The sequence below is a fragment of the Nicotiana tabacum genome, chromosome 6 (genome assembly GCF_000715075.1).
Source record: "Nicotiana tabacum cultivar K326 chromosome 6, ASM71507v2, whole genome shotgun sequence".
NCBI lineage: Eukaryota > Viridiplantae > Streptophyta > Magnoliopsida > Solanales > Solanaceae > Nicotiana > Nicotiana tabacum.
In genome coordinates, this window is record NC_134085.1 from 118695803 (window position 1) to 118720920 (window position 25118).

The 25118-nt window shown below is 37.1% G+C and overlaps 2 protein-coding genes across 4 annotated transcripts; both read right to left on the reverse strand.

Moving 5' to 3' along the window:
* Nucleotides 1-667: 667 nt before the first annotated feature.
* LOC107815536 (UMP-CMP kinase) lies at nucleotides 668-5347 on the reverse strand. Of its 3 annotated transcripts, none has more exons than XR_012710674.1 (9): nucleotides 4672-5347; nucleotides 4509-4568; nucleotides 4304-4358; nucleotides 2460-2577; nucleotides 2148-2349; nucleotides 1878-2032; nucleotides 1705-1812; nucleotides 1404-1468; nucleotides 668-1092 (listed from the first exon to the last, which is right to left on the reverse strand). XR_012710674.1 is itself a non-coding variant. In XM_075255233.1 (9 exons), the coding sequence occupies exons 1-9, from the start codon at nucleotides 4723-4725 to the stop codon at nucleotides 1080-1082; spliced, it is 756 nt and encodes a 251-aa protein (XP_075111334.1). In that variant the 5' UTR covers nucleotides 4726-5227; the 3' UTR covers nucleotides 668-1079. The 3 variants fall into 3 exon arrangements, 2 of the variants coding, with proteins under 2 accessions (XP_075111334.1, XP_075111335.1); XM_075255233.1 differs by having other exon boundaries at nucleotides 1878-1958; nucleotides 4672-5227; XM_075255234.1 differs by having other exon boundaries at nucleotides 1878-1958; nucleotides 2148-2304; nucleotides 4672-5195.
* A 491-nt stretch (nucleotides 5348-5838) lies between these two features.
* Nucleotides 5839-16469, reverse strand: LOC107815535 (putative serine/threonine protein kinase IRE). Its single transcript, XM_016641141.2, has 17 exons — nucleotides 15782-16469; nucleotides 15334-15401; nucleotides 15042-15218; nucleotides 13441-14718; nucleotides 11580-11752; nucleotides 11186-11435; nucleotides 10678-10770; nucleotides 10409-10549; nucleotides 10214-10306; nucleotides 9780-9984; nucleotides 9335-9420; nucleotides 8056-8144; nucleotides 7722-7773; nucleotides 7558-7614; nucleotides 7296-7466; nucleotides 7008-7088; nucleotides 5839-6724 (listed from the first exon to the last, which is right to left on the reverse strand). The coding sequence occupies exons 1-17, from the start codon at nucleotides 16182-16184 to the stop codon at nucleotides 6635-6637; spliced, it is 3507 nt and encodes a 1168-aa protein (XP_016496627.2). The 5' UTR covers nucleotides 16185-16469; the 3' UTR covers nucleotides 5839-6634.
* Between the last annotated feature and the right edge of the window lie 8649 nt (nucleotides 16470-25118).

Genomic DNA, 25118 nt, shown 5'->3' on the forward strand with positions numbered 1-25118 from the left:
CTTTTGGCAAAAGAAGGATCAAAGTTGGCCAAAGCAGATATGAAACTCCATTTCGCAGCACCACCGTACTTCACGAAGGCAGCTATCTATCCTAGCAGACAGTCGGGGTCTATTTTATGTAAAAAGAACTTATCCAAAGATGTTTGTCACAATTTATCTAGCTTTGGATACCCATGAACTCAAAGAAGCACTGTTATGTCGTGTTATGTTGCAAATAACTTTTGTTTTGCGAATGGGACATCTAATTTATGTAATGGTGCTAACCTTAGAATACATAACTGGTAGGTGCTGAATGGCTATATTTCCATAATGATATCAAGGTAGTCCACATATTAGCAAGGAACTGAGATGAAACAGATAAGCTAATTAGTAACGGAATGGCGGAGAAGGAACTGCAGATAGCATTGGTCCTTTCATGTTTTCTCTTTAAATATTTCAAGTTATTTACTGTCGATGTGCTTAGAAGTTAGAATCTAATAGCTGCATAATACCATATGAAGACTTCCTTAAATATTTATCCTAATACAATCAAACTGCAAAGAAACCATTCATTCGAATGCATTAAATATGGGTTGAGGACAGGATAAAGATCATTAATAATTGCCTGTAATTTTATTTTCAGCATCTTCCAAGAAATATAACACATTGCAGAACTTTTGACTAGGGATTGACTGCAGAAGCGATTTATTAGAACAAAGACTCCTCCTTATACGTGTATGTATACAATATTGGTTATAGCATGAAAAAGATAAGGTAACGTATAACAATTACAACAAATTCGGAAAGAAAAAGACAATCTGTAAACTTGCCGTATGAGAGGCAGATTCATCTATATTGGTCGATGGTTTTGGGTTCCACTAAGATTGGCCCAGAGGAGGTAGAGGAATGGAATTTATTTTCAAGATTACGACTCTGATCTATATTGCTCACCGCAAAAGCAGGGTAACAAAAATCAAAAGCTGGACATTGCAATTTGCCTTTTCACTTTTCCTTTTCTTCCATAAATTGATCTCTGCTCTTGTGTACTTTCCTGCAGCAGATTCAACTACTTCATTCCTATACTTCTGGAGGCTGTCGGTTTATACCAATGAGCTGCTTAAACAAAAATTGAGCCATGAATATGTTTCCACATTGGACATAGTGACACTTTTCAACAAAGGCAAAAGGTGGAAGAAAGAAGAGATCAAGTGAGAGCAATACCCTAGTTAGGTACAAAACAGTTGCAAGAAAAAAGATCAATCGAGAAGAATTGAAAGAGAGAACATAAACATCCAGTAGTCAAAATTTGTGTCCCCAAGAAGTAATAAGGTAACTATCATGATCTTGACGCATATTATATATATACAAATATATATATATATATGCATGCCTGGGAAGATGGCAGCAGCAGAATGCAAATATACCTCAATGAACTGAAAATTGGCCGGACTCGTTCAAATATCTCTTCCTGAGTTCCAGTACCATCGACCTGCATGAATTCGTGTACCATCGATCTGCATGAATTCGTTTTTTTTTTTTTTGTGAATAAAAAGTGATACACGAGTAAGTTGCTTGGTTCAAGATGAACAGGATACGCCAAAAAAACAACTAACAAATATATAGCACCTTTTTTAACATGGAAGGGGAAAAAGGGGAGAATAAAAGGCCTCGTAAAGCAGAAATTCTCAACATTTTAGAACAAGTTGTCACCATAGGAAAGAGTACCTTGTAAAGCTTTCCTTTCTTGGCATAGTGGTTGACTACAGGAAGAGTTACAGCTTTATATACTTTTAGGCGCTCCTTGACTGTATGTTCATTATCATCAACTCGCCCCTGAAAAAGAAATGTTATATTATCTTTTCCTCTTCAGGACAAACGTAAAACATAAAAGCAGTCACCTCATTCCGGTTCAATACTCGTTTGACCATTACTTCTTCAGGGCAATCAAAGAAAAGCACAAAGTTTGGTTCAGCACCAATCTGCATTCACATCTGAACTTCATAATCTTTAAAATCAACAACAGGATCACCAACTTCGCAGTGCACCAGGTAAACTGGAATGAAGTTCCTTTAAATAACTAAACATGGCTAGAGAATATCCAGTTTAACTGACAATGCTCATTACATTTAAAGACTAGAGAAGCAAATAATTTCATCAAAGGAACTTACAATCCTTTCATATGCCGTCCGGTTCTCTTCACTTCTTGGAAAACCATCAATTAGAAACTTACGATTTTCAGCTGATTCAATTGCCTTTTGAATCAGCTTGACAGTCACCTCTGATGGAGCAATACTTCCTTCCCTCATTAGCTTTTGAATCATGGCACTGAATTCAGATGGAAAGATATTACAAAATTTTGTGGGACCTGAACTAAAAATCCACAATGGAAACATGGAATTCACTGAATTCAGATGGAAAGATATTACAAAATTTTGTGGGACCTGAACTAAAAATCCACAATGGAAACATGAAATTCATACCCCTCCTCAGTGCTGGAATACATCTCTTTCCTCAGTAGATCTCCTGCACCTATGTGTTCGAACCCAAAAGTTTCAGCAATCTTCAGGCATTGAGTACCTTTACCACTACCAGGACCACCTAAAAGGACAGCATAACTGCTCAGTAATTCCATATTTTACCCCAAAAATCTAGAAAACAGTAAATGCAACAGACATATTCCTATGTATACTCACGTGTAGAACTTTAGCTGAAAAACTGCCAATAAAGGGGAATGTATGTACTAGCGTCTCCATAAACATTAAACAAGACGATATTATAGGTTGTCTGCAATGCGACCTATATTTATCACTTTCCACTACAAACTAGCAAAGAATGAGATGAAGGCAAACTCTTAAGTGAACGCGACAAATTTCTGCTCACGCAAGCATAAAGAAAATTTGATATAAAGTTGCAACGTATATGGTTAAACACTGTTTTAATAAAATAAAATAAAAAAGTGATTATGAGCATAGGTTGCTCATAGACAGACATAATAAGCAATATGACACATTATTGTTGGGCTAAGCCAGCCCGAAGATACTTTTAACATCGTGTGACATTGTCTGCTCGGGCCTAGCCCTCTCGGTTTTACTCGAAAGGCATCACACAATTTAGGAGTATCCCTACACCTTATAAGTAGGTTCTTGCTCTTATTAACTACCAATGTGGGATTTTGTTCATACAACCAACAATTACTTCTAGACTCATTCTCTTCATTCAAATAAGAGTGTCCTAATCAGTATCATGAAAATGTCTACCTTGCCATAAAGAAACATTTGTACCTCATTATCTTTTGCTTAATGTAATACATGATTAAATGAGAACCAGTATCAAAATTCTCAAAAGAAAACTGGTATGTTCCACCGATCGGCCCATCCCAAAGTCCAACTACGAGCTTTTTAACTGCAACAACTTAAATATACGCTATTGGAGCTGGAATTACCGTGGCTGTTGGAACAGATTTGCCCTCCAATGGATCCTTGTTAAGGGATCTAGATTGTACTCATTCCAATTACCAGACTCAAAGAGTCCGGTATTGTTATTTATTGTCACTAACTCCCCATGTCAGGATTGGGTAATTTGCAAGCCTGCGGCCTTCCTTGGATGTGGTAGCCATTTCTCAGGCTTCTTGTTCTTATTAACTATCAATGTCGGACTTTGTTCATACACCAACAGTTACTTCTAGACTTATTCTCTTCATTCCAATAAGAGTGTCCTAATCAGTATCATGAAAATGTCCACTTTGCCATAAAGAAATCTTTGTACCTCATTTTATCTTTGGCTTAAATTAAATGAGAACCACTATCAACATTCTCAAATAAAAACTGGTGGTGTTCCATCCCCTTAAACCCCCCCCCCCCCCAAAATGAAGAAGAGAAACAACACATACTTTAGCAAACAATATTGGAAGGAGATGATTTGAATGGAGAATCGTGGTAGGTGAGGATTCGTATTGCCGGCCCCGACTTGTTTGAGACTAAGGGGTAGTAATAATTATCAACAACAACAAAAAAGTAGCACGGTCTACTCCAAGGTCGGAGAGATATCTATCTCAGACTAGCTACAATTAAGAAAAGATTTAATTGGGATAATCATTGAAGAGATAAATCAGGGGCAGAGCTACAATGCTCCTTACAAGTTTGGCAGTACCTAGTAATAATACGTACAAATGATCTATTCAGAAATTAGTTAGCTGCCTTTTCTAGAATCAAGAACCCATATACTGAAAATCCTAGAGATATTAACCAAATTCCGACAAGATAAACTAGAAAAAATCAGTGTCTGAATAATGCAATCAAATAGACTAAAAAGTGAATTTAGTTACCCAAAACAAAAGCGACATAAGGGCTATTTCTTGTGGAAGAGCTTTCACTTTCTACCTACACGCGTAACAAAGGGAAAAAAAGGGAAAAAAAACAGGAGTCAATAACATTTCGTAGGAAAATTAATTCACCGTAAGAAATGCTAAAAATAATGCAATAGAAAAAAAAATTCGAATAGCGCTGAACAACAAAAACAAAACGAATTACCGGGTTGATAATTTCAGTAGAAAAAGCTTGATAAATCTTCAGCTGGTCAGCTCTTTTCACCTATTTACAGTAGATAATAATATCCAGAGAAATTGACAACAATATTGAGAGGTTTGCAGCAGCAAAGCCAAAGAGATTGGATCAATTGTGGTAAAATACATACCTGGTGAAAATGGGAAAAGAAGAGAGGGAGTGAAGTCAAACGCCTCCTGTACATCTCTGATCCTCCTATTCCTTTTCTTTTTTGGAAAAAAATTGGAATGATTCTCTCTCTCTCCTGGGTTTGGATTTCAGTGTTGAAAAAGCACGTCGACTGAAGTGAGTGAGTGTCACATAAACAATATCTGTGCGCACGTTAGAGTCCCATAAACGCTGCAACAGTTGTCGGCACCGTTTCCAAATCGGGTTTGGGTCTCTCCGCTTCTTCAATGACTTTTTGAGTTTAGACTTTATACCTAAGGCCCTAGGGTTATAATCGTAACCGATTGAATCAAAATCAGCCTTCTATGTCTACTACTGAAAAATCCAAAAAAGTAATCTTTAAGTGGGTCTAATTTAGAAAAGTTTCTAAGTTGTCCATAAAATTGTTTTCTTGCACGAATTACATTGAATGACCTTTTTCCCTTTTGAGTAATTTGGTAGTGCTGGTATTAACAAATTACTACAACTACTAAGTTGAATGACCTTTTCTTATTAAGTCGGTATTTTATGCCTAATCTTAAGTTACTAACAAATTTCTTTCTCTTTTGTTCTTTTCTTTGTTTGGTAGTACTTCAATACCTCTTAATCCCAATATCAGTCTGGTATGAGTTTGATCAAACTCAAACTTGGTTTGCTAATAAAGTGAAATTAGCTTTTTGCCTTTTCTGAAGCTTATTAAATTTTTCCAAGTTTTGAAGTCCTTTTAGTCACTTTTGGAAAAAGGTGGCTTTTAAAAAGCTCTTTTTTGCTTTGGCAAACTTCATGAATAACCCCTTAAATTTAACACCAACTGCCAAGTAGACACTTTAATTTTGCTTAGTGATTAGTTAGGCACCTTTACTCTGCAGAAATGATGTATAAATGGTCACTAGCAAAATTCAAGTATTTACCTCATATTTGGTGCCAAGTTTAAAGAAGCATCTATGACTTTCGAGTTTTTCTTTCGTAGTTTCTTAGGGAAGAAATGGAGTGAAAGTTTGAAAAGATATTATAAATATTTACAAGATTCGTCACGTTAATTTTCCTTTATGTCTTGGTCTAATTCGGTCCTTCACGTTCTCTTCGAAATATTGCAACAATAAGAAATTAATTAAAAAATAAAAAACAGAAAGACGTCACCGTCTACCACTTACCATTGGAACAACCAATTCTAGGGGAAGAAGAAAAAGAATATCAAGATGAGTATCTAACCAATAACTGTTAAATAACTAATCTCAGCAAATGTGTTTTGCTGCAGTGACAATCAGGAATCAGATACTTCATTAGTTTGGAAGAGTTTCTGGAAATTACAGTGATTTGCTCCCTTCTACTCCAGTGAAACTTCCAGCTTCAATCAAGAAAACGTTCTTGGCTAGGGAGGAGCAACTTTGATGGCCTCCAAAACTGATTTGGTTATGCCTTTTTTTCCTTTCCCCAGAATTCGGTTATGGCTTTTTGATATTCAATATTGAGAATCTAAACTTGGGCTTCCCAGTGACACGGACAAACTCAGGAACACCAGAGATGCCTACTATTTGGACAACCAAAAGCCTTGAAAGCGGTTCAACGGTCAGTTTAAGGCCTGAACACTGATAAACTGCAAAATTTTAACATATTTAAGACCACTTATATACAAAATCCCTGACAAAAGGGGTTGAGGAGAAGAGAAGGGTGCAATTAAGTGGCATCTACATATTCTCCACAGCGTTGACATCTCTTAGGTCCTCCTGAATGTCAACGCGGTACAATCTGCTGCACAATCCTTAATTTGGCAGGAGGCAGAGGTTTTAACCAAATAATCATCTCTTCACCTGGAGGCCTTAGCTGAGGTGGAGGATAGAGCCTATTCCACATGATGCCATCACATTTTCGTTGCGGAAAACGTCGCCGGCACTTAGAAACAAAGTGAGGCAACATGTAACTGCGGAAGCAGTAAAATCCTTTTCTCAAGAAACAGATGCGTTTTCAGCTTCCTCTGATTCTTTAGGAGTCTTTCCGGCTAAATCATAATTAATAGAAGCCAGCTGTGACAAGTTCTGGAAGCATCCAAAGAAGAAAGAGAGAAGCAAATGAGAGAGAGAGGGGAGAATGAAGAACAGAGAGAAGAGGTCAGTTAGCACATTTGATTAGAGAAATATAGTAATCAAAGCTATCGTGTCCAAGAGTCTCTCAAACTACAGCAAGACTTATCAGGTCAAATGTGCTTGTCAATACTCTAGAATTCATCACAAAAGAGATGTAAAGCAACTAAACAGAGATAACACCATCTTCATGTACATTACTCAAACAATAGGATCATAGCCAGGCAGCATTTCTTACCTTAAATGAAAAATTACTGAAGGAGTAGTTCACATTCAGGGCAGGGGTACTAAACTCTGCTAGATTACCGCATTCATCTCCCTGTCATGACAAATTATGAGTTAGAACGGGATACCAACAACATATACCAGAACTTTGCGGGTAGAGTGATTTTATCTATTTTGAATATCAGAGGGTCAAAGGGCAGACAGGTATAAACCGGTAATCCTTCTGTCAGAAATCCAGGTGGCCCAGGTCGTAATTAGATTTTAGCTATAGAAATGCTCTGCAAATTAGAGAAATCTATACCTCTTCATCCTGTAGATTGCTGTATGAACTGCTGCTACATGAGGCACTGCCACTCTCACTCAACTCATAAAAATCACTACCTCCATTGACATTCTCATCTTCTGGATTCCAAATGTAACGGCTCATAAAATAGCTAGTGTCATGTGCATCAGCAGACGGGACAAACGTAGCCTGTCGACAATTAATTATAGCATTAAAAGTTCCTCCTGACCAAATCCTTTTTGTTGGAGGAATGGAGAGAAAGACAGAAAGAGAAAGAAACCTTTTGCCTTGCAAGTGTGTCCCAGTTGATATCTCTGAAGAAAAGATGTCGCTTTACCTGTTAAAATAAAGAAGGTGAAAGGGAATAAACTTGAATTTTCTTTTACATTTCATAGTTTAGAAGTGGCTGGAATTCAGTGTGACTTGGTAATGGGGAATTTTCACCTCTCCTGCCCCTGTTGCACCTAACCTTTGAACTGGGTTTTCATTCAGCAACCTAGAGAAAGCAAAAAATGAAATTAAGCACAGAAGTAGGCAGCTTCTCAATCATGTGCCAAGTACCTTCCTGATACTAGCTACTGAGACTTTTATGAGTAGTATAGATTATTCAGTCATGTGAAAGAAACTGGAAATATCAACCTTTATTTTTGTAATTTTCCTAGAAAGCAAATAATAACTCCCACGGTAGATGAAAGGGAATTTGTTGGCTTTTGCGAAGTTAGAATCACAAGTATTTCTGATAATTACCAAAAACCAAGACTTTTGTTGCAGGACTTACTTGTTAATTAAGTCATATGCTTCCAAGCTCATTTCTTCTGGTATCTTAGGCCAAGGTATGTCCCTGTTAATGATATTGTCAAAAATTTGCTGCAACAAAATAGAAGCACTTGATATTAGGTTATGCCACATGTTTACACATGCATAACAAAATTGTTTAACAAACTTCCTCAAAAGTCGAAGAACAAATGATTTCTATCTTAGAGAAGTTGCCCAATCGGAGCAAAGAACAATTTTCCATCCACAGAGAAGTCCTTTTTGCAAAACTCAAATGACATAGAATAAATAAATAAAGTTAAAAGCATCTTGGCTTTTAAATAGGTTCATAATTATTATAGCAGCACCAACAGAATGGAAAGAAACCTAAGCGCCCCTGAGAAGTAATCTGGGTTTAATACAATAGGTCATAATCCAAGAATTAAATCTCCGGAAAAGCAAACTGTTCCACATTGATCATTCTTAACAACCAAAGCATTCAAAATGAATTGTATTACCATCGAGAATGTATGACAAAATTAGCACAACGTAGTCAGTTATATAACTCAATATTACAGAATACCAGAACTGTCAACTTAAGAAAACAGGATACTCAACTTTAAAGAACCACAATCGACGTGGATATTCTAACTGGAGCAGCTCATTCGTTCTTATTAGCCATGCACACATGAAGGAAGACATTAATTACATTATGGCCTTTCAGAATCATAAACATCATCACTAGTGTGTTATAACCATGGAACGAACACTCTCATCCACATCTAACATATTTCTCATCTTCAACAATAAATTTTATGAAAATTAGAGAGGAGGTTCAGCATAAAATTTGAAAAAAGATGGACACAATCATCAGAGTTCATGCTTCAAGTCAACCTATCTGTCACAGTCTACAATGAGGATGAATCATCCTGCAGGACTACAAATCTGTCATATCCATCTTAGCGGGAAAAGCAGGCTAGAGTTAGCTGTTAGTCTAAAAGTTGCAAAAGGAGAAAGGAAAATCCTGGTTAAGAGGAGTTGTTAATTAATTAGTGCATTTATTGTTAAATGAGATTCGATAATTTTTGCATTTATTTCAAAGAGGAATAGTTGATTTTTACATATATATATATATATATATATATATATATATATATATATATATATAATGAACATTGAAATCTTAAAATTTAAGCAACAAGGGAAGGCAATCACCAATGACAATGTCCAAAAGAATAATAATCTCTACAAAAGAAAAAAACTGCAGAGTTGTCTTGTTGTCTTATTGGATACAGCAAGCATACCTGAGGATGTTCTGCATTAAAAGGAGGAAGACCAACAAGAAGCTCAAACAAAATAACACCCACTGACCACCAATCAGCTGTTACACCTGGAAAAAATAGATTTATTTTAGCTGAAATCACAATGAAACAACTTGCATAAAAACATATGCACTAACTCTCTCCAACTTATCAGACACGATTTGAACTAAGCGTGGATTAAGACATTGATTTTGTTTAAGAATATTATAGGTGAAAGTAGAAAGAACTTTCAGAATAGTTTTCCAAAGTTGATTTGTACGTGAAAAGTTACATGTTTAAATGTGAATTCTTGATGCTAGTAATGGAGACATAAGAGTAGGAGTTTGTCAAAATTTTCAGATGTTCCAAAAGGGACAATGTGCTTCATAAACTGGGAAGAGGGAGTAGTTTGTGACTATGTAAGATCAATCATGAGGTAAGTCCAAACCATGTCCCATGCCGAGAAGTATCTCCGGTGCTAGATAATCAGGGGTGCCAACAACTGAATTCTTTTGCCTCTGTTCTCTTTTGAGTGATTGCTCTTCCATCTTGGGTTTATCTTCCCCAAGAAAGGCAGAACTTGGCACTGATGGTCCTGCTAAGTCATCAGTGCTATTGATGAGACCAACCTTTGAGAGCCCAAAATCTGTTAACTGTAATTATAACAATTAGATTGTGAGAACTAGGAAACTAAAAAAAAATAAAAGTCACAGAAGATGTCAAATCCTTTAAACAATGCCTGAAATTCAACTCAGGTTAACAACAATAATTCAGACGTTCGAGTTTTTGGACCTTTCAACAAAGTAAAAAAGACTACTTTTTTTTATAATGTAAAGATTAACAAGTAAAAAGAGTACTAAGCTGCATAAAAGTATTTTTGACCTTGATGTGACCGCTCGGACCTATCAATAAGTTATCTGGCTTCAAATCTCTGTGAATGATATTTAACGAATGTAGATACTCCAATGCAAGAACCTGGATAGGACAAGACAAATAAGATCTATATACCATTTCTGGGAACGGCAGAAAAGTTGGTAGGATGCCAAAGTTTGGCAAGCCTATAAAACTAGTCCTTACTAGTTCTGCAATGTATATACGTGCCATATCTTCCTCTAAGCAGCCCAAATTTCTCAGTAATGAGAAAAGATCCCCACCATTTAGGTACTCCATGACCAGATAAAGATTATCCCTGCATGTGAAGGAGTAAAAAAAGCGGACCTGTTCACCACCAGATAATCCATTAGTATGGTTTCTTAGAAGTGCCTCGTTTCTTATTTTAACAGTGTGATATCCGTTAATTTCAATTAGCCTAAACTTGATTCATAAAAGAGAAGAGATCGACTAACCACAAAAGGATTGCGGACTGATATTAAAATATCTCTCTCGGCCAATATATTTTCTACTGCGTTTTTGCGTATCATGTCAGCCTTTTTCAAAACCTGTGAAAAATATGGTCGATAAAGTTCAGGGAATGGAGTTACAACCTAAAATGGGCAGAAAAAATAGCAAAAAATGCAAAGTCAATATGATTGGTAGGTTTGACAGAAAGACAGAGAACATAGTTCAAACAACAGAACTATAGACAACGAAAATTCTGAGACCTAACAGGTCATTAGTTTTTTATAGAGAATAGTTTTTGATATATAAGATGTGATAGATTCAGGAGAAGGAAGCTTCCAGACTTTGATTTTGAATAAATCAGTGGACGGAATCATGGATGTATGTAGGGGGGGGGGGGGTGAGTGTGTGTGTTAGTTTCAGCTAGTTTCAACATCTAACATATATGCAGAATAATAGGAAGATCTCCTGCAAATTACTTGAAATTACTATCCTTCAATTGGACACAGTTTTTACCTTGATTGCAAATAAGTCACCTGTTGCCCTTTTCTTGGCCAGGAAAACTCTCCCAAAAGCTCCCCTGCTGATTGGTTTTATAATTTCAAAATCTTCAATAGATGTTCGATCCTTGGACACTGTATTTATAGGGCTTGCACGCACACTACGACTTGTATCATCTTCCGTTGAACTGTCCTCATCACCTGTGGTATTGGATGGTTCCACTTTTTCATCTTCAATGTGCCCACAAAGTAATACATATTTCTCCCTGTAGAGTTTGAGTAAACATGCAAATTAGAAGTAGAATGACGTCTGAGGTCAAAGATGAACTAAAATCAAAACATAAACTTCTCTTAATTTCTGTGGACAGTGTATCATTTTTACGAAAATTTACAAGAATGATAGAACTCACTGCAATAGTTTCTCAATACGTCTCCCGAAGGTCTCAACAACAAGAGCATCCACCTTCCTTTCCTGAATTGCATATTTTAGGTCTTCTAGTCGGTCAAGCAAGTATTCCAATGTACTGTAATCATTGTTGTTTGCGTTGGCAACTGATCGAGTAATATCCAATAGCTTATTTATCTGCCATGATTCTCCACGATGTAATTAACCGACTTAATCAACGTCGAATTGATAAAACAAGCAAGGAACCTATACTATTTAAACATCAATTGGGTGGCTGACAGCACAAATGTCAAAACTATGACAAAAACCGGAATATGAAGATAATGCCCAACAATTTATACTACTAATAAACAACCAACTTCCAATAGTAGCTTAGTTGGTGGCTCGGTACTCCTAAATGTGTCAACCTAAAAATCATTCTGAAATTCCTGCTACTAACTTCAACATTATGGGGCTAAACTGGTCTGTTTATTGTACTACATCCGGTCGTCTTTTATTCCCTCCAGCTAGTTTCTTATTTTTCTTGACTTGAAAACACTCTTAGTTACATTACGTTAAGCTTTTCCAAGTAGTTTCATTTAAAATACAAAAGAATTATTTCAATAAATAAGCACTCATGACAAGTTTGCCACAGTTTATGATAATGCCTTATGGGCTGTAGGGCATTACAAATAAAAATAAAACATACAAGTAAAGAATGTAGAAGGAACAGAGAGAGAGAGAGAGAGAGAGAGAGATCAAAAACATGAAGTTTGGAAAAGGCAAATTTACAATGGGAATCTTTTGAAGGCCTCATTAACCATGTCGTGGACCAAAAAGAGTTGGAGAGAGAGAGAGTTGAAATCCTTATGAAAGGGGCATCAACTATGTACATGAACCAAAAGGATTTGGCGCTTAGAAAGCCTTGGCCTTCTTGTTTTAAAAATCCATTTGTATTACTGCTGCAACTCATAGATGCTTCCTGTATTGAACTCCAGCTACCAGATACAGTAATAATATAGCACCTGACTATGTTTGATATTAGTGTCTCATAATTGCTAGATATCAGCTCACCATTTTACAGATTTTATTTTCAAACCAAATGGGATAACTATTTTATGATAATCTTCTCACACATTTTCTTCCAAATTCATAACTCCAAGAGAACTACTAAAGTAATGAGATCTACTAATAACTAATATAATTGTAAAATGACATATAGCAGAATTACATTAGCTGTCAATTACAGAACCAGATACAGTCCCAACAATCTCAATCACAGAAGAAGCTTTTTACTTCAACATCTGTCACTATATGCAATTGCTGAACTACCAATCAAGAATATTAAAGTATGTTTGAGCAAGAACTAGGAGGTCAAAACAGCTGCAAATATGTGATAGGTAACTTGGATGCATGCTTAAATAAGTCTCTTAACAGATAAAACAAATTTTACCAGACAAGGCCTAAAAGATCTGTATCTGATGAGAAGAGTAAATAGCACAAAGCCCTTTAATTGTCCATAAGAAGAAACCAGCTTTGTTATAATGACCTATACTGGAGCATAACAACAACACCAACCTTTGTTCCAGAAAATTTTCTTGTATAAGATCGGGATGTCCTACTCTCCATTGCACAAGTAATAGAAATTTGGCTAAAAAGTATAGTTCAAGAAATCTTCTATAGTTTGTATGCTTCAGCATGCATTGTAGCTTTTTTAATAGTTGTCTAAAAGTAAAACAAGCAGCATCACATAAAGGTCAGAGTAAAATGATTTTAGCTATACATGGTAGATTCCAAATGTAAAGGTCAGAGTAAAATGAGTAACCTCAGGAAAACGTCCAGAACTGAGAGGACAGTACCATAGTAATTCCTATCATATTCTGTACCTGCTGATAATTTTCATGTTCAGATACCATTCTTCGTCCACTCAGCATCAGTTCGATCTGGCTAGTTCGTGGAGTCACTAAAGGTGACCGAGGCGTTAAGCACCCGACTGATGACTGTTTCTTAGATATGTCAGTCAAGCAGTTGACATTATCCCGAAGGCATCTACTATCAGACTCAGGAAGATAATCTAGCATGTCTTCAGAGCATCGTCGAGAAAAGCCATTCTGCTTGACTAACAAGGCATCCAACTCTTCAGGCATATTCAATGTAGACCCTCGTGATACATTAGGACTTCCTGCCCCTGTGTCCATGCTCTTCGGTGTCCATGATTCAAGTATTCTTTCAAGAGTATCCACAACTCTTTCTAGTCGTTCATTTACTGTCAAGCCCTTTAGATCACATCTATCAGCAATTGTACATATTCTCGAGTGCTGTTCTACGTACACAGTTGGTATTTCAACTTCACATATTCGGCAAATAAATGAATCTTCATATGACAAGCAAGGTTGATCCCACATTCCCCAATTGACCTTCTTAATCTTTGAGGTTTCCTCAGAATACTCAGGGTGGCATAATGGATTGTTTCCAAAACTATCCATCTCCTCTTTGTGTTGCAGACCATCAGTTTTGCCTTTGGACGGGGTTGTTTCAACAGAGTCGTGGCCCATACGGCTTCTTTCAGCTGCAGAAGGAAGTTTCTTCCAAGACGACATTCGGTAGCTTGCAGCGGCAGAAGCGACACTTTTTGCAGTGCTAACGTCCAAGGTGTCTCCAACTTCACTTATTTGCTCTTGTTTAACAGCCAGATTACTTTGCTCGTGTCCGACGAACTTTTGACCTCTTGTTGCACTTAAGTCCTGGCTTTTGGACCCACTAAGTCGTTCTGGATAAAATCCGAGGTCACTAAGTTGGTGAAAAGTCAAAATGTGGTCTTCTTCATAACCACTCTCCTTTTGGAACTGCACAAGTCTAGTGCAACGAGTAAGAATAAACAGAAGGTGGGTGTGCGCTTGCTTAAGGGTTCCCATAGGTAGCTCTTGACGGTGGTCATCTAGACTCTGAACAATGCCTTCACACTTTGACCAGAATTCACTTGGTGACATCTTAGCGCAACGCCTAGCTGTAACCAACAAATCTTCCAACCTCTCTCTCCATTCAGGATGAGTTTCTAAAGTCTTCTCGAGTATACCAACCAAATCTCCTGCAAAGATGCCTAGGTCAGCGTTGACCTCTTCCTTTAACTTGTCAAATTTTGCTCGTACCATCACCATGATTTCCTGTAAAATGGCATACAGAGAAACTGCTAAATTATCAAGTATCAAACAGTAAAAGAAGGATAAGCTGTTCAGGGCCTCAGAAAATTACAACAACAAACCCAGTGTATTCCCACAAGTGGGGTTTGGGGAGGGTAGTGTGTACGCAAACCTTACCCCTACCTTTAAAAGATAGAGAGGCTGTTTCCGGTAGACCCTCGGCCCAGGAACGATAATAGGGGAGGGGCAATGGCAAGCAAACCAAGCCAAAACACAAACTAACACTAGGTAGTGCAATTAGAAAACCAAAACGAAGGCATAACTGGAGCTAAGAAAAGGCGACATACTTCCATACGCCCAAGAGCACGAGACTTCCAGAATGGAAGTGGGCGGACTCCTTTTGAATTTAGTTCATGAGAGAAGCTCTTGATGTCTGGAATTCTCTTTCTACGACCACTGGTAACTCGCAGTATAGCCTGAAAACGCGGAGATTGCATTTCCTTGGAGAAAGCTGCATGGCTTCCCTATAATGAGCAAAATCACAATGAATTTCTACTTCACCAAATACATAGCATAAATCAGTTCCAGAAGGAATATAAAGTCATGAACGAAAGCAAATAAAGTAAAATGTAAATTCACCTCTGCACTTGAAATACATGGCGAAGGCACTTTTAAAGGTTTCGACTGACTCCATTGGACCTTTTTGCCTGAAAAATCAATGCACTATTTAGGCTGATATGTGTTAAATTCTAAAATTCTCAAACAATCTTCCATAGAAACCACATTTGTAAAATAACTGGTAGGAGTATATTCTTCAAGTACAAAGCAAGGGAGCATGGCTTATTTCCGAATTATTTTGCGACCTATTTGGATGAAAACATTTGGATTTAAGAGACCATTTCATATTTATAAATTCAAAGTCTTGAGATTTCAAATGAGCTGCTAATAAGGATTGAGCATAGGCATGTTTTTAAAGTCAAAATTTCTTAATTATATCCAAAGAGAAGCAATAAATCCAGATTTTGAATGGAAATACATAAACCAAATCACATTCCTTCCACGGGGTAGAAAAGAACGTGAAATCAACCTTGTTCGGAAGAATGTGCAGCTGATTTTTGAACAGAGGTCGCCGATTTAGAGCCTAGGTTGTCGACTCCATCTCTACCCCTATATTCATCAACATCCAGTGGAGTAACGATAGAATTACAAATCCTAAGAGGTGATGGAGCGGAACGCGTCCTTATATGGTTTAGGCCGAGAGTTGAAGCCTCGTTCGTCGACGATGTTTCACTTCCACTTTCATGATCATCATCCTCATTGGCATCTTCTCCATTGTCGTCAACTCGATGACGTACGGGTATGGGAGGAATCTTCCTTAACTTCACAACGGACGGCGATTGGGTCCGGTCGGAAGAAGATGAACCGGTGGCGATTGAATTTAGGGTTTTTTCCGGCTCCAGATTGTCTGAGGTGGAGGATATCATCGACATTGTAGTTGATTATAGATTTAATAACAATCCGGTTTTCATAATTGCATGGTGATTAAAGAAGTATTCGATATCATTAATGATAATTAAGTTTGGGAGGAGTGAGAGAAATGTGATTATAAAAGAAGGATGTAAAAATGGAAAGTGGGATTGGGAAATCCAGATTTTGGGATAGTGGGAGAAGATTGAGTTTGAAGAAGAGGGAGATTTTCGCGGGAAAGGGGAAGTTAGAGGGCGACACGCAGTTGGAGTATACTGGAAATGGACTGAGTTCGTTAATTCACTATACTTACGTGCTTGCCACTTATGGGACCATAAAGGTGCTTAACTAGGCAAGTATGTTTAGAAGGCGAATGTTACGATTAAAGGGGTTTTTTAGCATTTCTTAAATAAATATAAATATTAAAAGAAGATGAGAATCTAAGGTAAAAATAGCCGGGGTCTAACCACTTTGCACTTTTCTATCCTTTTATATTTGAACTAGTTTTGATCCTACACCAGTGAAATATGTCTAGATAATCATACTATACCACTTCACTATAAAGTTAGATCTCTTTATCATAAAGCATTCCGAAAACATTTTGGGAGTAACATGTCAAGGAGTATGGCGTAGACACCACACCCTAATGCAAACATTAGTGCTATTTTCGCCGTTCGAACACGTGACCTTTAGACTTTTTTATAACAATCACCCTATATAATAGTATTTCACTACAAAAGCCAATTTTTTTCCGGAATTAATTTTTTTGTTATATTTTTACCTCTATAACAGTTTTTTTACCGATAATTGTACGCTATTTATGAAATACCTCTCTATAATAGCCATCTTTTGTAAAAATAAAATCTCTAAAACTAAATAGGTATAGATATTTTGACCAAGTATTTTAATACACCAAATTATGACAGAATATTATGTGAGTACATATTTCTATAATTAAAGATTTTGTTCTTTGAAAAATCTGTCTCAATTTATATTTCATTGGACAAATTTTTTTATCTTATATTAAGTTTATGATTTGAAGAATACATACTAAACTTTATATAGTTTTTTAGATAATTTTTGTTTATAACGACCAAATATTATTTAAACGGGTAAAGCCCACAATCTACGACAAGATTGGCGTACAAATGTTGGGAAATATTGCCGAAGAGCGGCGTTAAAGGCAGAGATGATAATGCAAGAGAAGAATCGTTTTTCGTCTGCACCAATAACTGTTGACAAGGACGCACCCACCTATAAGAAGTAAAGTCTGCTTATGATAAAGCTGCTAAAAAGAAACCGGCGAATGGCCGGGACACAAAAGCAAACACAAGTGTATCCATATGCTAGGCCAACTACTTGATAATGCTACCGATGTTATCAAACTGGGCATAACTCCAGTGATTGTCCACGAAAGAAGGGAATCAACATAGTAAAGCAAAGAGAACACACAGAAGAGGGTGATGAATTGATATGTGGGCCTGATGGTGACAGTGATGGCGAAGATTTTGATGGAAGACATATCTATGTAGTTCGGAAGATAATGCTAGTCACAAAGAAGGAAGAGATGATTTAGTGCCACCAATTCTTCCGCACCAGGTGTACAATCATCGGTAACATCTGTAACTTGATCATTGATGGTGGTAATGAAGAGAATATCATCGAAAAGAGTATTGTTGAGAAGCTACAGTTACTCGTAGAGAAATATCCAAAACCCTACAGCATTGGCTGGATCAAAAACCATAGGAAATATCCATGTAACATAAAGATGTAGAGTTCCCTTCTCAATTGGGAAGTACAAGTACTATGATGTAGTAGACATCGACGCATGTCATCTATTATTTTGTAGGCCTTGACAGTGTGAAAAGGATTCTCTCATTTTGGACGAAAGAACATAAGCAAATTAGAAGCAAATGGAGTAAGGATAACCTTGGTGCCCATGAATAAGAGGGATCCCAAAGCTTCCAAAGTGAAGGACAAGTCCTTCATGACACTTACTCACTCAGAGAAGGAGTTTGAAGCTGCTTGTAAAGATACTCAAGTAGTTCATTGCCTAATGGTAAATGACGTTCTAGTTACAGCAAAGGATCTACCAGAGAAACCAGTTCCCGAAGATATGAGGTTGTTGTCAGAGGAGTTCAAGGATGTTATGCCCGAAGAGTTGCTTGCGGAGTTGCCACCTGATCACGCCCAACTATGCCTTATAAAAAGGACAATGCGGTCGTTGCAAATATAATCCGGTTTACAAGTCCGGAGTCGAATCCCACAGAGAGCTAAGGTTTAGCTACAGCTGTTCACTATCACCAAGAAGACAAGCTTGAACAATTCCTAACTTATAGGTATTTAGATTCTTGTGTTTAACTAATTAACTAACAAATTAAAATACTAAATTAACAACTAAATATACTAAGGGTTAGAGACAAGATTAAGGAGATCTAGAGTTATGATTTCCCCAATTGTCGGAATCGTTCCCGCTATGTCTTCTATAATTTCGCCTAAGTATTCTCTACCGATCATGAGCACTCTTACTACCGTAAATATCTCCCGAGTAATTACGACAATTTACTAGACACACTCTCCCGAGCTACGCTAACTGGCTTTTAATACAACTCACTTCAGATCGCACCCAAGGCTTCGTTATTCCTAATCCCGCCTTTAAACCCGCAGCTATAGATCCCTCTTATACTTTGGGAGTGATGTTGTTCAACACTTACCTAAATATACACTCTCTCCCGAGTTATGCATACTAAATACGCACAACTAATTGAGAGCTCTTCAATCAACCAGAATATAAACGTAGTTGAACAAATAGAGAAAAGTTATGGCTCAATTATATAAAAACATAACAAGAATTTATCCTACAAAAGGTTCTATCAAAACTCTAGATAACAATTTAGCTATTCATAATAGTATGTAAAACTACAATACTAAAAGTCATAACCAACAATGAAAAATAGGAAGAGGAAGGAAAAACTCGTGGAAGAATTCTCCGTCTTGCTCCCAATGCGTTCTTGCCTCCTTAGGTCGAATCTGTGTCTCAAATCTATCCTCCTCCCTTCTTGGCCGGCTTCCTTGGTTTAATATAGGTTTAGGGCTTAAAATCCCATGTTTTGCACTTTGGTCCCTGAAATTTACGCGTCCTGCCGCGGTCCCACCGCGGTTACGCCGGGACCGCGGCCAAATAGGCCCTCTGAATCTGCAGCTCTGCTCTATCGCGATCCTACCGCGGTCCTACCGTAACTGCGGTTTTGCACCCTGTTTAGTTTGGAATTTGGAAAAACGTAAAACATACAAGTTGTAGTCCTTTAAGTTATCTTTCCAACCATATATTATGTAGCCCAAATAGAGTTCTGAGAAAAAAGTTATATCTATTTTACTAGACAGTGCGCAATATGCCTTTTCGAGTCTTCGTTCGTACTTAATTATCAAATTTGACCTCCCGAACGCGATCCCGGCTTAATTCCTTGAGTTATTACTCAGACTTCAAAGCTCCAAATTACTTAATTTCATTCTATAATATCTATATAGCTCGGAATCACTCCTACAAGGTATAAAACACACCGTTAGTGCAAAACACTAGCGATTAAAGCGCAAACTCAACTAAAGTGCAGTAAATTAGAGTGTAATAATCGACTAAAATACGTAATTATGGCATATCATCAATACCCCACACTTAAACCATTGCTCGTCCTCGAGCAATCAAACTACACTTTTTTTTATAGACACGACCTTTTTAAACAATTCTCCTAACTCATCACACCAAGAGTATTTAAAATTGACTAAACACAAAAGTGTAACATCTTCACCTCAAGATTTGACTCACAAGTACCACGTATTATTCACAACTCACCTACTTAATCTAACATAGAGGTCACTGATATTATCTTTCCTTCATGAATCAAGTGCCCTCACACAACAAAAGAGAGTAGTTCCACACAATAAAATTTAAGAACACTTAGGAACTCAAGATAGAAAGAATTCACTCACTCTCAGAAATAACATTCATATGCCACAAAAAATGCACCATAAGCTTGCCCGTAGTGTACTACTCCACTAATCGAGCTCATTCAATCTTGGATCAATTAGGACTTTATTTGGTTGTAATGTAGGCTACGGGACGGGTAGGATACATTTAGATATAAGAGTGACTACACCTCCCTAAGCACTTTAATACATATACTTTAACATTCAAACCCCATACTTATGTCAAGCCAAACTCCACCTTCACATCAATATACATCAACTCCCAAATTATTTAAGCACAATTATATCAAGAGTCACCACTATCAAAGTATATATTTTTTTTCACAGCAATGCAACTATTTCTTTTCTTTTCTTTTCTTTGTCAATTCGAGTGGCTCTTGCTCTTTCAAATCAGTGCACATTTCTCCTTATTTCATTGGTTCCACTCAAAAGCCAAACCAACCACCCCACACTTTAACTTTTACAAAGTTCATAACAATTCAAGTGCTCATGAGAGGTTACAATGGTTCAAATAGATGGTTAATTCAAACAAATGGGTAAGGCTTGTAATGTGGTTTCCAAAAAAACAGGATTACAGGCTCAAAGGGGTTAACTACGATACACAACAATTATGCGGGTAAAATATACATATCTGGATCAACAAAGAAATGCCTATATCACTTCCTAGGCTGAATAAAACTACTATTTCGCTTTGCAAACACACGGGGCAAGTTCTAGACATCAAATGCAATGCACAGAATACAACAAACCTCACACACACATGGCACATAACTCACTCAGGATTGGATTCACGGACACTCTAGTCAAAGCAGTTAAGCAATTTTAAGAACATACAATTTAAGGTACTTATACAAGAGTCAAAAACTGAGCTTAAGCGTCACAACCAAAGTACTCACTATTCTCAAGGCATAACAAAGCCAAGAGATATTGCTTCAATTCAAAACACAACACAATGGCTCCTACTCCCAAAAAAAAACTAACTACACCCGGTTCAAATAAAACCCTTGAAAAAGAATCGTGGTTTAAAGAAAAACCAAGGGGTAATTATTACACTACCTAACAAAAGAAAATCTTTTTGTACTTTTTCTTTAGACTTAAATCCCTCAAGAAATTGTCTAATAGATCCATCGTCGGGAAAAGTCCATTCTTTTCTATTTTAAAAAAAATAATTATTCAATTACCAACACAACTAAAATAGCATAGAAAGTCACTCAGACAATCTCCTCACCCCACACTTAAAATTATTCATTGTCCCCAATGCACACCATAACTAATAAAAGGATAAAAGAGACTCTCTGATAGGCCAAAGGCCGAAGCATTAGCAGCTCATGGGTAACTCAGACTTCTCCCAAGTTTGGTCCTTCGTGCGGGTACCTCACACTTAGTTCCAACCATTTGGTTTGCTGTTGTATTCTTCCAATAGCTTTGCTTTCCATGCTCCTAGAAAATTAAAAATCGACACTACAAACATAATACAATTAAAAAAAAAAAATCAGTAAAGCTGGGTTGCCTCCCAACAAGCGCTTGATTTAACGTCGTGGCACGACACAAATCACTTTTTGCCTCCACTTTGAACATATGAATTGGACCCCTAGTTTTGATTCAAGCTTATGATTATGGTCATGGGGCGGTGGAATGAATCTAACTGGCCCAAGGAAATAATGTAGTATTCTGCACTCCTTGGCCTTTGTATGAGGTATGTAATCCCGACTATCTGGCAAGAAGAATTCCAGAATGTAAGCATTTTGTTCCTCACTCCTTGACTCCTCAAATGGCTCGGACGAATCTATTTCCATATCATCATCTAAACACAATGTGGAAAAATATTTGGAATGAGGACCAATGCGCTCAACTACATGAACATTGGGACTGGCTACATTCTCAACACTAATGACAATAGAGTCAACTAAATATGTATCCTCAATATCCTTGGTTGACTCTAGTATCTCTCTTACAACATCGACATCCTCAAACTCTAGTGCGATTGATTGTTGGTGTTCTACTCTAGCCTCCTCCTCTAGCTCATCCTCGTATTTTTTTAAATCCTCCAGTAATATGGCAATTTCTACAGCCCTTTCTTGCTCATATTGGCTACTATCCACAATGTCAACTTGTTGTACTTTACAAGGTTCAATTAATTTATTCGCTTGAGCCTCCAAGTTGTGAATAGTTTCCCCTTGCCTTTGTACCCGCAATTATATCTCATCATATTGTTCCATAAGGCACTTGAGCATATCCTCGATCTCTTTCAGGTCCTTATACCTGGGTTCTTTGTTCCTATTAACTTCACAAGAAAAAGAAGAACCATCAAAGTAAAGGGTTGGGGGAAGGTAAGAAATATAAGCACAATTGTGAAAGTGACCATCTTGACCACCACACATATCACACACATTCTACACATAAGATTGAGTTGGTGCACAAAACTCGTTCTCGAAAATATTTTGATAATTTTGTCAAGGGTGGTTTTCATCACAATATGCATAAGGAGGATTAAAAGTAGAATTATCAACATCAAAACTTTCATAATTCCATGATGCCATATTTTTTTTAAAATCAACAAGTAAAACTAAAAAAAAAAGAAAAGAAAAAAAATCAAATACAAAAAATAAAAATAAAAGTTCAAATTTGAAACGTAGCAATATGTACACCCACAGCTACACCGTTAGTTCCCCGGCAACGGCGCAAAAATTTGATCACGCCCAACTATGCCTTATAAAAAGGACAATGTGGTCGTTGCAAATATAATCCGGTTTACAAGTCCGGAGTCGAATCCCACAGAGAGCTAAGGTTTAGCTACAGCTGTTCACTATCACCAAGAAGACAAGCTTGAACAATTCCTAACTTATAGATATTTAGATTCTTGTGTTTAACTAATTAACTAACAAATTAAAATACTAAATTAACAACTAAATATACTAAGGGTTAGAGACAAGATTAAGGAGGTCTAGAGTTATGATTTCCCCAATTGTCGGAATCGTTCCCGCTATGTCTTCTATAATTTCGCCTAAGTATTCTCTACCGATCATGAGCACTCTTACTACCGTAAATATCTCCTGAGTAATTACGACAATTTATTAGACACACTCTCCCGAGCTACGCTAGCTGGCTTTTAATACAACTCACTTCATATCACACCCAAGGCTTCGTTATTCCTAATCCCGCCTTTAAACCCGCAGTTATAGATCCCTCTTATACTTTGGGAGTGATGTTGTTCAACACTTACCTAAATATGCACTCTCTCCCGAGTTATGCATACTAAATAGGCACAGCTAATTGAGAGCTCTTCAATCAACCAGAATATAAACCTAGTTGAACAAATAGAGAAAAGTTATGGCTCAATTATATAAAAACATAACAAGAATTTATCCTACAAAAGGTTCTATCAAAACTCTAGATAACAATTTAGCTATTCATAATAGTATGTAAAACTACAATACTAAAAGTCATAACCAACAATGAAAAATAGGAAGAGGAAGGAAAAACTCGTGGAAGAATTCTCCGCCTTGCTCCCAATGCGTTCTTGCCTCCTTAGGTCGAATTTGTGTCTCAAATCTATCCTCCTCCCTTCTTGGCCGGCTTCCTTGGTTTAATATAGGTTTAGGGCTTAAAATCCCATGTTTTGCACTTTGGTCCCTGAAATTTACGCGTCCTGCCGCGGTCCCACCGCAGTTACGCCAGGACCGCGGCCAAATAGGCCCTCTGAATCTGCAGCTCTGCTCTGCCGCGGTCCTACCGCAGTCCTATCGTAACTGCGGTTTTGCACCCTATTCCGTTTGGAATTTGGAAAAACATAAAACATGCAAGTTGTATCCCTTTGAGTTATATTTCCAACCATATATTATGGAGCCCAAATAGAGTTCTTAGCAAAAAGTTATGTCTATTTTACTAGACAGTACGTAATATGCCTCTTCGAGTCTTGTTCGTACTTAATTATCAAATTTGACCCCCCGAACGCGATCCCGGCTTAATTCCTTGAGCTTTTACTCAGACTTCAAAGCTCCAAATTACTTAATTTCATTCTATAATATCTATATAGCTCGGAATCACTCCTACAAGGCATAAAACACACCGTTAGTGCAAAACACTAGCGATTAAAGCGCAAACTCAACTAAAGTGCAGTAAATTAGAGTGTAATAATCGACTAAAATACGTAATTATAGCCTATCATCAATACATGATCCAAAAATTAAAACCAAAAAGTAACTTCACATTAAATCACTGAATAAAAAACGAACTTCAAAAAGCCACGTTGAAGAGTTATTAAAGAAAGGGCATATACGAGATAACATGAGCCCTTATGCAGTACCATCCTTACTTACACAGAAGAAAGATAGACATTGAAGAATGTGTGTAGACAGTATGACAATTAACAAGATCATTGTGGGATATAAGTTTCCAATTTCTCGATTGGGCGACATATTGGACCAATTAGATGGCTCAATATTATTTTTGAAGATTGGCTTATGCAGTAGGTACCATCATATTTGAGTTCGATCAAGAGAAGAGTGGAAAATAACTTTTAAGATGTGTGATGGATTGTATGAGTGGTTAGTCATGCCTTTTATCTTAACTAACACTCCAAATACGTTTATGCGACTTATGAACTAGGTCCTACGGCCATTTATTAGGAAGTTTGTTGTAGTATATTTTGATGATATCTTGATTTACAGTCGAACTTGGGAAGATCACATCTTGCACCTAAGGGAGGTATTGGTGGTTTTACAGAAAAATAAGCTCCATATCAACCTCACGAAGTGCAGCTTTATGACTTCAGAGTTACTGATTGCATTCGAGTGGACGAAGAAAAGGTGTGTGCTATTAAGGAGTGGCCAGTACCCAAAACAGTAAGTGAACTGCGTAGTCTTCATGGGTTGGCGACCTTATATGGTCAATTTATTCATCATTTTTTGTAAAATCATGGCTCCATTACTGATCTCTTGAAGAAAGAAAAATTAAGTGGAATAAAAATGCTG

Excerpts from the sequence above, each read along its gene's own strand:
- LOC107815536 (XM_075255233.1), bottom strand. The coding sequence starts at position 4,725 with ATGTACAGGAGGCGTTTGACTTCACTCCCTCTCTTCTTTTCCCATTTT. Across the intron at positions 2,350-2,459 it reads TATTCCAGCACTGAGGAGGG|TTCAGGTCCCACAAAATTTT; the intron begins GTATGAATTTCA and ends GTGGATTTTTAG. Across the intron at positions 1,959-2,147 it reads GGACGGCATATGAAAGGATT|ATTGGTGCTGAACCAAACTT; the intron begins GTAAGTTCCTTT and ends ATGTGAATGCAG.
- LOC107815535 (XM_016641141.2), bottom strand. The coding sequence starts at position 16,184 with ATGTCGATGATATCCTCCACCTCAGACAATCTGGAGCCGGAAAAAACC. Across the intron at positions 10,771-11,185 it reads GTGACTTATTTGCAATCAAG|GTTTTGAAAAAGGCTGACAT; the intron begins GTAAAAACTGTG and ends TATTTTTCACAG. Across the intron at positions 9,985-10,213 it reads GTCCGAGCGGTCACATCAAG|TTAACAGATTTTGGGCTCTC; the intron begins GTCAAAAATACT and ends TTATAATTACAG.